Here is an 11,992-nt window from a genome sequence, read left to right on the forward strand (position 1 = left end):
CCACGCCCATATTATTCCGCCACATTGAAAGTGGAAAAGATGGTTGCTTGCTTACCGCGCTCCAAAAGGTGGTTTGTCCTCCCCTCATTGTCTATGTTTTGAAGATGACGTGGAATAGTTGTGAGTTTTGTGGTCTTGCTGCCATAAAACAGTACCTATTAGTGAACCAATTTCACCAAATATTGAGTAACATTTGACTTAGTATTTTACATCAACTCACCATTATTCCAAGCCATCTGCCTCCATTAAAAGTTTAAAATTTGACACACAAAGAATGCTTCATTGTATTGTATACAATAACTCAGTGGTGGACCATCAGGGTCTGCAAGGCCTTCTCTGTTGGTCTCAAATAGTATCTGAAACACAGACTGATGTTTATTATATTTTGCCCATGAATATTTAAGATGACCATGTATAGTGAGGCTTTTTTTCTTGCAAAAATGACCATGTAGGTTGACCATGATTGACCATGGTTCCCATGTAGGCTTTTTTCTTGAAAAAAAATGACCATGTATAGTAAGGCTTTTTCCTTGCAAAAATGACCATGTATATAAAGTGTATATATAAGTGAGGATTTTGAGGCATGTTTTTAAGACAACATAGTATTTAATTTTGAACTTTGCATTGTCAAAACATAAAGATAAAAGTCAGAATAAAATATTTTCTTTTATTTTTTCAGGTCAGGTCTTTTACTGATTATAAGGGGATCGTTTTAGTTTACGTTTTAAGGTTAAAACGTCGTCTTTGTTCAAAGTCAATGTCGCCACCATTCCTCTAGATGGCAGTAGGAAGTGAGTAAGGCCATGCTGACGCGTTAGAAAAAAGCGAAAAGAAAAAAAATACACAAACAAGCCCCCAGTTAAAAAACACACACACACAAAACCAAGATGGCGGTGCAGGAGACGGCTTGTCAACTCTCCATGGCACTTAAAGTGCAGGAATACCCCACATTGAAGGTAAATAACTGTGTGACACCGAGAAAAAAATCGGAACTTGTCGCGGCGTGGCCGAGTAGAGGAGAGATGATAAATCCGGCCACTTTTGACAGTCCCAGCCTGATAAGGGTTGCTAACCTTAGCCGAGATAGCTTACCTATTCATTAAATTCTCGGATTTCCCTGCGGGTATAGGCACATTTGTTGGTATTCGGACTAAATGGCATGTTTATATTTTCCCTTAACATATCTGTACAGTAGCGGATGCAAAATGACATGTCAGTAAAACATGGCGTCCTCCTTTTATTCAACATGGACGACGGGGTTGGAATGTGTTTCTTGTCGTAAAATGGCGTCTCGCTGAACCGTTCTAATGATCGGCTGGAAGTTCAACTATCATCTGTCCAGACTTAAGTGGCGTGATCGTTCGAGGCATATAAATCCGAGCCGAGATCAGGTGGAATCGCGAGTGTGTTGAGCTAGGGGTGTCGTGGGGCAACAGAGCCTCAGGTTAGAGGGGCTAGTGGGAGTCTGTCAATGTTCCCCACAAAATGGCCAGCGAGAGGAAATGAAAGCAGCCGCTCTTCTCCTCCTCTCTTACTGCGACATCAAATCTGGATTACCTCCCCCACCATCATCATCTTCCTCCCACCCCGGCCCCCAACACGCACGTCAGGATCTCTCTTCGTGAGTAGCATTACACGAACAACCTTACTTTACGTTAAGTCAGCATTTGGATGCATTGTGTTAAGGGAGCGGTTTCAATGTCTCTGTGCTTGGATGCTGCAGTCCGGAGGGGGTGGCGATGACGGGGTCCATTTTAGGTGTAGAATTGGCAGATAATAGGGGGGGTCTCGGGGCCTTACGTTTGCAGGCGTGTTGCAGGGAAAAGGTGTCGTCACGGTTGCTGATTTGCATTGCAAATTGCGTAGCCCAGCGAACTCCGCTTGGAATCTTGTCATTGTTTATGCATTGTCATAGGCGGCCTGTAAACGTGCTGATTTGGGTATGAACACGGTTTAAATCAAATGGAATGCTGTTACACAATAGAGTCGTTTTCATGTGAAATGGAATAAGGATGGAGCCATGCCAGAATACAGAATAATTATTGCTTCTACATTCCTTTACCTTTTTTAGGGCACTGATTAACTCATTGGCTGCTATTGACCACTCTAGATGTCCATTCTTTTTTTTTTTTACTAGTAGAGGCTAACAGGTAATGATCGCTATGGTGGTAATGGATTGGACATCTATTGCTGTCAATGGCAAGCAATGCATTCAATCAAAGATCAACTTTGCCCTATGGCCATAAACAGATTGTCTCTCTGGTGTTTGTTCATTTACTATTTATTCATGTTTTATTTCATTTTATTAATTTCTGAATATTTTTTTCTCCTAAAACATAACAATACACATGTATATATAGATATAATGACAAGTTTAACAATATTAATTCATAATTATGGGTCACACTTGTATACTTTATGTTACTATTGCGGCCTACAAGACCCAAAATGTGGTCTCCACCAATGTGGATACCTGGTATTAGATTTTATGACATTTAAAAAATGAGAATCGCTTTTTTTCAAATAATTTTTTAGATGCTTTAAGTCAAAGGCCCACAACCTTAATCCCAGGAAATTTGAAAAATTTTGACTTATTGGTTAATTCATACTTGTCATTAGCCATCAGCTATAAGCAAATAAAATTAACACGTCCATTAACACCAAAGATAATGTAAAATATACTTTACTGAGTTTTTGTTTGACTTTAGTGGAAATTGTGGCACTCTTTTTCCCACTCGGTTGGCAACAAAATAAGGACAATGATGTGTAAAATGCCTCCGCCTCATTATTGATAGAATACATCCATCCAGTATGTTATAAGCCAACAGCGACATGATCAAAAGAGTCCCTGTGCTGTCGTCCATCAGGTGCCCTACGAGACGCTCAACAAGCGCTTCCGAGCGGCCCAAAAGAACATCGACAGAGAGACGAGTCACGTGACAATGGTGGTGGCCGAGCTGGAGAAGACCCTCAGCAGCCTGCCCGTGGCGCACTCTGTGGCGTCCCTGCTGGACGGCGTGGTGGAAAAGCTCAACGCGTTGAAACGAAAGGTCACCTGCATGATAGTGCTTCTACTCAAATGTAGACAATGTGTATTGTATTTCATTTGTAATCCACTGTTTCATTTCTGTGTACTTTTTTTTAGGCTGCAGAGTCTATTCAGGCCGAGGACGAAAGTGCCAAGTTGTGCAAGCGGCGCATAGAGCACCTGAAGGAACACAGCAGTGACCAGCCTGCCTCGGTCAACTTGTGGAAGAAGAAGCGCATGGACCGCATGATGGTGGAACACCTGCTGCGCTGCGGCTATTATAACACGGCCGTCAAACTGGCGAGACAGAGCGGAATTGAGGTGGAAGATTTTGTCTCTAAAGTGCGGCTTGCTTATTCGTGTACGTGTTTAATCAACTGTTGGTTGGAACTTTTTTTTAGGATCTGGTCAACATCGAGATGTTCCTCACGGCCAAAGAGGTGGAAGAGTCCCTGGAAAGGCAGGAGACTGTCACTTGCTTAGCCTGGTGCCATGACAACAAGTCCCGCCTTCGCAAAATGAAGGTAGGGTAGACGTTTGAGTTGGATCGTATAGCAGCCGCAATTATGTGATAGGGATGAACATTAATAGTTGATAAGTCAATATGTTTGAGACATAATGTTTGACGGGTGAATCATTTTGGAATAGAAAGGCGAGCATCATCTCGTTCGTCTTGGGGTCGATAGAAGATGATATGAAGTCACGTCAGTGTTAGGTTTGTTTCCAATCCAATTTTAGGGTTTTTCAGCTTGTCATGTTTTTTTAAATAAGCATGAGGCTTTAAAAGAAGGGTCCAAGCCTTGGTTGAGGTTTCAATTGAAAGTTTATATTGAAAGTATGGTTTTAGCTGCACATGGATTTCAAGTACTTCAAGTGGCGGTCAACCACAGTGGGACTGCACATGGTTAATAAAATGCAAGCGCCCCTGCTCAGTAATGGCAGGACAGAAATTGGCGAGTAGTTTTTAGTGCCCATAAAAAGTCTAAATGTTTATTGTTTGTTTTTTTTTTCTTCATTTTTTTTAACCAGGCGAACTGACATCACATAAGACAATTGCAAACGTATCCAATAGGCCAGAGAGTCCTATCCTAACTTACCCACTGGTAGCACCGTGCCAGTTAAAACATGACATAACTAGTAGCTCAGAGAGGGAGACATTGTTTTTCAGTACGTTAATTGATTATACAATCACGGTGGTTTAACATGGCTGTTTACTAACCTTTCCACTAATAGTGGGGGAAAAAAGATGGTCACACACTTTTTTTAGACAGATTATCGTATTATCATGCATGCTGATGAATAGTTGTCTTGAGGGTCCATCTTCACTGTCAGAGACGTCGCCTGTGACGGCCAAGCCTGATTAGTTGTGCCGACAGCTGCCAGGGAGAACAGGCTATTGCTAGCACTTTCATCACGACGATGTCTCGGAGTCGTCTTCAAACAAGGTGACAACCAATTCACCTGCAAGTTGCTGCTATAGACAATTATACAGTGCCAGTTTTTCCATCAATCCATTTCTTCCCGTACAAAGCCGCAAGGTGTCAGAGATTTTTTTTACCGACGTCACGATTGTAACGAGACTGCACCCCAACGAGAACTTTCAGCCATTTTGGTTATCTAATACACCATGCGTTCACTGCAAATGAATCTAAATCGTCACGAATAAAAAAAGCTTAATCTTGTGTCATCAAACAATACAGAAGGGATAACAGAAATATATTGGAAGCGATAGATCAACCCACTTAGTTCAATGGCTCCGTTTTTGTTGTCGAAAAGTGTTGGCAGTTTCAAAGGTAACAGCTGGTGTTGCACCGATACCAGTTTTGGGCTCCCAATACCAATTCTGACAACCGGCTGTGCGGTCAGGCCAATACTGTACCGATACCACATTTTAAAAAATAATATAATGTTATTTTAATATTGATCTATTACATGCTTACCTGAATACAAAGTAATGGTGCCATTGCCACTGAACAAAAGTGGAGTGCCAGCTTGCGGCCATCTTAGGTAGGGTCAGTACTCCCCGAAACCGACGTCATTTTAGCACAGGTACTGGTACCGATACTTGTATCGGTGTGACACTAGTAACAGCAGAAGCATTCTTGTATGGAGGCGCAACATAACCAGTCGGTCTCTTTCTACACGTATACACAGTAAGCCAGTTGCTAAGCCTTACAAGATGATGAAGATTTTCAGATGATAAAGAGGCTCTCTTCTTCTATAGAGTATGACCAGCAAGAGAAAGCGACCTTTCACAGGGAAATGATGTTGCAGTTGTGGCTAAGTACTTCTTTGCATAGGAGGAAAGCCAGCTGTGTGAGCCTGCATGTGTGGACCACCACCACTCTAATGGACAGGACTCTGAAGTGATGGTGGGTTCTGAACTGTAGTGAGGCACACAATTGATTCTGCTTAGAATCAGGCTGAGATAAGGCAGAAAGAATAGTGAACTTTTTCTATGGTGGCTCTCAAGTTAAGGCGTTATAGAATAACGAACTGTGTTGATTGGACAGTGAAATCATTCAAAATTAAGGCATTAGCTTTCCCAGCCTTGGTGAAATATATAAGGATAGATAAAAAAAACACTATTTTTATTTTTAAAAAATTATCTGACAGTTGTTGTTTATTGTCTTTCACCAGTAGGTGTCACAGTATGGTAATGTTCCTTGTTGCTTGTGCAGAGTTGTCTGGAGTTCAGCTTGAGAATCCAGGAGTTCATCGAGCTCATTCGACAGAACAAACGAATGGACGCCGTCAGGTACTTAAACACTCCCATTAGCTTTTTCAATATGAAATGGGAGTCAGTTTGTTCATTAAAGACATTTTTTTTCATTTCAGACATGCAAGAAAACATTTCAGCCAAGCAGAAGGAGGACAGTTGGATGAAGTCCGGCAGGTGATGGGCATGCTGGCCTTCCCATCAGACACACACATCTCTCCGTACAAGGTAACACTCGCACCAAGAGTAAAGTCTGACGTGGCTGTATGGCGGGTCACGTTAGAATCCTCTCGCCCTCTTAGGATCTGTTAGACCCGGCCCGTTGGAAGATGCTCATCCAGCAGTTCCGCTATGATAACTACCGACTGCACCAGCTGGGCAACAACTCCGTCTTCACCATCACTCTGCAGGCCGGGCTGTCAGCTATCAAGACACCGTATCCTTCCGATGCTTAAGCGTATGACGAAATATTAGGGCCACACGTTAAAAAAATAAAAATATTCCTTGCAACAATAATGTCGTAATATTACAAGCACAAAGTCAATATTTTGCCATAGCTCCAAGCCGAACTATGTAATATTTGGCTAGCTTAGTTAAAATAGCTTCACTGCATCAAGACATATTAGGTGATGTAAATATTTGTATTATCATAACTTTAATCTCATGTTATAATTTCTTTTTGGTTAATTACAACTTTCACATTTGCGTGTTCCCAATCAGAATGAATTGGTCGTCTAGCGCCCTCAATGGCAGTCAATGAGTTTAGCCTAAATAAGACTATTTAAGTGGAAAATTTGGGTGTAGTGAAACGCTGTATTGAACGCTAATACATATTGATGTTTTGTTTGGGCTCCAAAAATGTGACCCTTGACCCAGCCATTTCAGTCAATGCTACAAGGAGGACGGCACCTCCAAGAACCCCGACTGCCCAGTGTGCAGCAAATCCCTAAACAAGCTGGCACAGCCTCTGCCCATGGCCCACTGCGCCAATTCCAGATTGGTGTGCAAGATCTCCGGCGAGGTCATGAACGAGAACAACCCCCCCATGATGCTGCCCAACGGATACGTTTACGGCTACAACGTGAGTACAGACGCACCCGAGATCACGTCAATCAATAATCCCAGCCCCTCCCTGTTAAAATGAATTGGAAGTCTACTGTTGTCAATATCAATTTCCCTCTTTTACTAACTACCACAAAACATACCGTCTGACCTGGGTTGGCAGCAAATGCTAACTTTTGAACAGATGTCCAATTCAGGGACCATTATCTCTGCAAGGCTTAAAAAAAAAGCGTGTACTTATTCATTTTTCCTTTCATCTTACAGTCCCTGCTCTCCATCCGCCAAGACGATAAAGTAGTTTGCCCCAGAACCAAAGAAGTTTTCAGCTTCTCTCAGGCTGAGAAGGTCTACATCATGTGATCACGTGTAACGACAAAAAGCAACAACAACAACAAAAAAAGCCAGGAGACATCCTTCTGCCCCCGATACCAAGTCTGGATGGTCGATCTTACAGTACATCGCTCCTATTTTCTCTTCCCTCACTCAAGTCACTCTAAAATCTGCATCAGGACTGCTTTACAGATGTAAATAGTCTTCGGGCACAGCTACCGATGACTCATCGTCACCTCTGGTGTAGGGGGCATATGACTGAAAGTCTTTTGGCGACGGATTTTACTCTTCCATTCTCGTTTATTTTCTACAGTCGCGTACTAATTCACGACGAGTGTCTTTGACGACAAGGTTACTCTTCCGTTTGTATTTTTTGGCCTTGGGGTGGTTGAATCGTATTCCTTTTCGCCACCCGCATTCATTTGATGGGAGTTTCGCAGTAGGTTACAGGGTGTCCGTAAAGAAAACGTTTAAAATAGGAAAAAAACATAGGGAGGCTGGGTTTTTGGATGAAAATTCACAGTGAACTTATATTGCACTGTAACCTTTACATGTGAATTGCATTTGATTTCTAAACTTGTTGAATGCAAAAGTCCAACTGTTGAGCTTTCTTTGCATTTGGCGCAACTTTGTGCTCTAACAAGGAACTAAATTTAAATTGCACAACACAGAATGGCAATTTAATCCATTAATTAATGAACCCGTACGTAGTTTTACAACACTTAATTGACATCATTGTCTTGCCTCGTGTTAACTTCGAGGCTAGACAGTTTCAAACATCCTTGATGTACTTTTTTTTTAATCCAGCATGTGCAATATTTTTTTGTCTTTAATGTGTACAAAGGTACAACAGAGCACTCCTTGATAGAGAAAAAGTTGTGCAGAAAGTACTGAAACAAACATTTTGAAATTTGCATTCCGAACAGGTAGACATCAAAACAAATGCATGTAACATGAACATATTTGTTTTCTTAACTTATTCTCTGTCCAAATAAAGAAGTCCAAACATTTGGAAAGATTTGGGCCTTCAGTTTGACACAAATTCCAAGTTTTCTTTACAACTGGAAAAGGTTACCAAAAAGCAAATGAACGGACAAAATGTAGAAATTACAAAATGTTCAGATGTTATAATCATTTATTTCCCAACTGAAGTGTGTGTGTGTATGTGTCGTAAAGACAATTTGTGGACTTCCTTCAATGGGCACACCAGGTCAAATTATATCTGGAACAAAAAAAAGACCTGATCCAATCTTTTGACTGACTGAAGTGTCCAGGTGTCCCAACATTTTTTTTCCACATATCGAGTCATTTGCGACTGAAAAAGGACTGTGCCGAACAAATCTCCAAATTTGAAATATGACACCTTTGGTTTCCCCTCACCATTTGGAGTGATGATAAATATTGTAAGCACAAAAACCAGCATGCCAATTAAATAAGTAAGCCAGACGTAAACGCTTAAGTCTTCTGAGGGACTGATAAACCAAAAGATGCTGCTTCTGTGCCCTGTTTCATGACTCTGGACAGTCGTTGTCTTGTGTGTTTCACTTAGACTTAGCTCAAGATGATTATTTTGTCATCAATATGCCTCATAAAGATTTTACCAGACCTTTTTTTGAAACTGCTGCTTTCTTTGTCTCCGAATTGCTTAGTACTCATTTTGTGCACTGATGGAAGTGTTTACAATGTCTCTCATCTGAAACTTCTCATTAGCTCCATTGTCAGTGACACTCAAACGTGCATTCAAAGCCAGTCCTAAAACCGCCACACCAAGAATGGCGATTCCAAAATTGTTGCAAGTATATGTTTCAAGTAATTTCGTCATAAAGACGCAACGTCTTGATCTTTCACCTTTTATAAGCACGCGTTCACTTTAAAAGTCAAAAATGCTGTGAACCGGAAAGAGGCGGTACAAAGGGAGTGTGACGTCATAGTCTTTCCTCCGTATAAATGTAACTGCGTCGCTTTATTCGGCCACCATTTTGAGATAGAGCGCGGCTGAGTCTTTTCATTTCTGCCGACTCGATTCCAAACATGTCCGACCAGCTTTGCAAACTCTTCGTCGGCGGCCTCAACGTCGACACCGACGACTGCGGCCTCCGCGCGCACTTTGAGCAGTTCGGCTCCCTCACCGACTGCGTGGTGGTGGTCAACAAGCAGATTCAACGCTCCCGCTGCTTCGGTTTCGTCACTTACTCGACGCCCGAGGAGGCCGACGCCGCCATGGTCGCAAAGCCGCACATCGTTGACGGCAACACCGTCGAGGTGAAACGGGCCATGTCCCGGGAAGACGCCAACAAACCAGAAGCTCTCGCTAAGGTGAAGAAAATTTTCGTCGGCGGTCTCAAAGACGACATCGAAGAGAACGATCTCTCCGAGTATTTCTGCCAGTACGGCGAAATCGAAAAGTCCGAGGTGATCTCCGAGAAGGACTCGCAGAAGAAAAGAGGCTTTGGCTTCGTTTACTTCACGGACCACGACGCCGCCGACAAGGCCGTCGTCATTAAGTTCCACACTATTAACGGACATAAAGTGGAGGTGAAGAAAGCCCTCACCAAGCAGGAAATGCAGGCGGCCAACCGGGGCGTCATGTCTCCGAGAGGAAGGTCCAGCCGAGGTATTAGGGGCAACCAAAATGGCTACGGCGCCAGAGACTACGGCGGAAGCTACAGCTACGGAAATGGCGGCGGCGGCGGAGGAGGCTACGGTGGGGGCTACGGGGCATACGGTGGACATTACGGGGGTGGTGGCTATGGCGAACAGGGAGGTTATGGTGGCGGCAATGGCTACAGCGACTTCGGCAGCGGCTACGGCCAACATTCCTCCGGCTACGGTCCCATGAAAGGAGGACCATTCGGCGGCCAGCGGAATCCGGCTCCATACGCCCGGGGAGGCGGCGGTGGTGGTGGCGGCTACCCCAGGGGTGGTGGCTACGGTGGCGGCTACTAGAGGATCGGGATGATCGTCCAACCACCCTCCTGAATACACCTCTGCTCCTCCAGTCCCGGATTTGGACGTCAAAGTCAAAATTCTCTCACGGCGGGGGTCAAGCCCCCCACAAACAAAATGAAGACCTCGAAGCCCCCAAAACAGGTAGGAAGGTCACTTCCCCCAGAATGCCTGATTTCATAAAAATAGGACAATTAAACCTAAAAAATAATGTACCATTACTCTGCGTTTAGGTGACGTTCGAATAAATAGACCCATTTTGCGTTCAGCCCTTGTTAACAAACTGAATGTAGGCTTGTTTTTTTATATGCTTATGAATATTTTTAGATGTATTTTTTGGTTTCCAGTGTACGAGCGTGAGGAAATTGTTGGTTTCTCTTTGTAGCTGTTGTCACGAGGCCATTTTGTAACGTCTCACGTTTTGCCCCAAGTTAAGATGGCGGCAGACGCGCTGCTTTGTTTCCTCCTCCATTGTGCCCCGAAACCACCGACACGCTTTTATTTTATCAGTCGTCTCGGCCTTAGGGGGGCAATTTCTTGTTATTTCTCCCACTCCCATTTAGTCTGCTGTAGAGCAATATCTAAATGTTTGCTGTGTACTTTCATGTTCATGAGAAACTCAATTATTACTGTTTGAAGACAATTCTTCTGTATGTTCATTTTAAAATAAAAGGTTACACCACATAGCTTAGTTTTACTTTACTTATTCCTCAAGTTTATCCACAGGTCAGCTTTATAGTTACGAGACCTTTCCCCAGTTTTAAAGCCAGGTGGGTGTCAAAAATACGTCTGCCCACAGCCAATGCATGTAGGCTATGTAGGGTTTGACCATGTTATTTCTTTCAAAAAGAAAACAAATGTGATTTTATTTATGGACTATCACATAACTGGATATATCTGTGGATCTTTTTGCTCATTCCTCTTGATTATCCCTACATTTAGGTGTTCTTATTCATATTCCAGTAGGCTATGCCAGCCAAAATAGCCGTAGCAGTTTTTGTAGGCTACATCAGGACCCTGTTGATTACCTGGGGTCGGTTGTGATAGAAGTCTGAAATATCTCTTTAGGATATCCACATCCAGCCAACTAGGTATGTAAAATCAACCTGTCTTATCTATGTGTTGGTCAACCATGTATGGAAACATTATATTATCCTTAATCCTCGCTAAACCTTATGTAAAAAGCAATTTTTAATTCGGTTCTGAGAGACTTGAGGGGCAGGGGATTCCAAATGTTGTTCCACCATTTAAAATTAACCATGACAACCAAGTGGTGGTGTTCTGGTGTCTCCTCTGACCAAACTTTTTAAAGTTGCACACAATCTCACCCGCTTTCTCTTTGGTTCCCCCCAGGTCGCGATGGACTCAGGAGAAAGTCATCCCAAATGTGCCTGCGCGGGGACGGACGGTGTGGCGACTGCTCGGTCGGTGCCTTCTCTGCTCAGGTTAAGTCTTGGAACTCTTCAGTATGGTAATAGTTTACTCATAGTTGATGGCAATTAAAAAAAATAAAAATAAAGTCTGGAATGTTCCATTAAACTCACTGCTTGTGGGTTCATTGATTTTTTTTTCGTTTTTTTCCGATTAGTAAGTGTCTGCAATATCAGAATCCATTTATTGTCATTGGGCAACAAATGTAATTTTAGAATAACACATGTAATGGATGTGCAAACCGAATTACTGCTAATTTGATAAGGGGAACTTTATTTATGCAGTAACAAAGAAGATTTGGCTAAAATTGTGTCATGTTTTGTTTTACAGGATTTGTGGTGCTATAACAAGTCTGACTGCTGTAATATACCTTGTTTGCCTTTTTTTTTATTAAATATATTTTAAACAATACAATATTCTTATGTCCGTTATTTGCATGGGAAGTGCTCTGTCATGATTTCATTAAGGGTTTGGTT

The 11,992-nt window shown here is 42.6% G+C and overlaps 2 protein-coding genes across 7 annotated transcripts; both read left to right on the forward strand.

Annotated features, from left to right (window-relative positions):
* Positions 1 to 842: 842 nt before the first annotated feature.
* Positions 843 to 8,744, forward strand: maea (macrophage erythroblast attacher, E3 ubiquitin ligase). 4 transcript variants are annotated; one of them, XM_077610167.1, is made up of 10 exons: positions 843 to 956; positions 2,868 to 3,050; positions 3,146 to 3,349; positions 3,430 to 3,552; positions 5,329 to 5,400; positions 5,710 to 5,786; positions 5,867 to 5,975; positions 6,050 to 6,183; positions 6,633 to 6,828; positions 7,074 to 8,744. In XM_077610167.1, exons 1-10 carry the CDS (start codon positions 888 to 890, stop codon positions 7,167 to 7,169), a joined length of 1,263 nt encoding a protein of 420 aa, XP_077466293.1. In that variant the 5' UTR covers positions 843 to 887; the 3' UTR covers positions 7,170 to 8,744. The 4 variants fall into 4 exon arrangements, with proteins under 4 accessions (XP_077466293.1, XP_077466294.1, XP_077466291.1 ...); XM_077610165.1 differs by lacking the exon at positions 843 to 956 and adding an exon at positions 1,454 to 1,621; XM_077610168.1 differs by lacking the exon at positions 5,329 to 5,400.
* Positions 8,745 to 9,094: 350 nt separating this feature from the next.
* Positions 9,095 to 11,930, forward strand: LOC144082775 (heterogeneous nuclear ribonucleoprotein A0-like). 3 transcript variants are annotated; one of them, XM_077610172.1, is made up of 3 exons: positions 9,095 to 10,229; positions 11,439 to 11,556; positions 11,847 to 11,930. In XM_077610172.1, the coding sequence occupies exon 1, from the start codon at positions 9,171 to 9,173 to the stop codon at positions 10,083 to 10,085; it is 915 nt and encodes a 304-aa protein (XP_077466298.1). In that variant the 5' UTR covers positions 9,095 to 9,170; the 3' UTR covers positions 10,086 to 10,229; positions 11,439 to 11,556; positions 11,847 to 11,930. The 3 variants fall into 3 exon arrangements, with proteins under 3 accessions (XP_077466298.1, XP_077466297.1, XP_077466296.1); XM_077610171.1 differs by having other exon boundaries at positions 11,439 to 11,530; XM_077610170.1 differs by having other exon boundaries at positions 11,439 to 11,930.
* Positions 11,931 to 11,992: the final 62 nt, after the last annotated feature.

Source organism: Stigmatopora argus, chromosome 9 (assembly GCF_051989625.1).
Source record: "Stigmatopora argus isolate UIUO_Sarg chromosome 9, RoL_Sarg_1.0, whole genome shotgun sequence".
In the NCBI taxonomy this organism is placed as follows: Eukaryota; Metazoa; Chordata; class Actinopteri; order Syngnathiformes; family Syngnathidae; genus Stigmatopora; species Stigmatopora argus.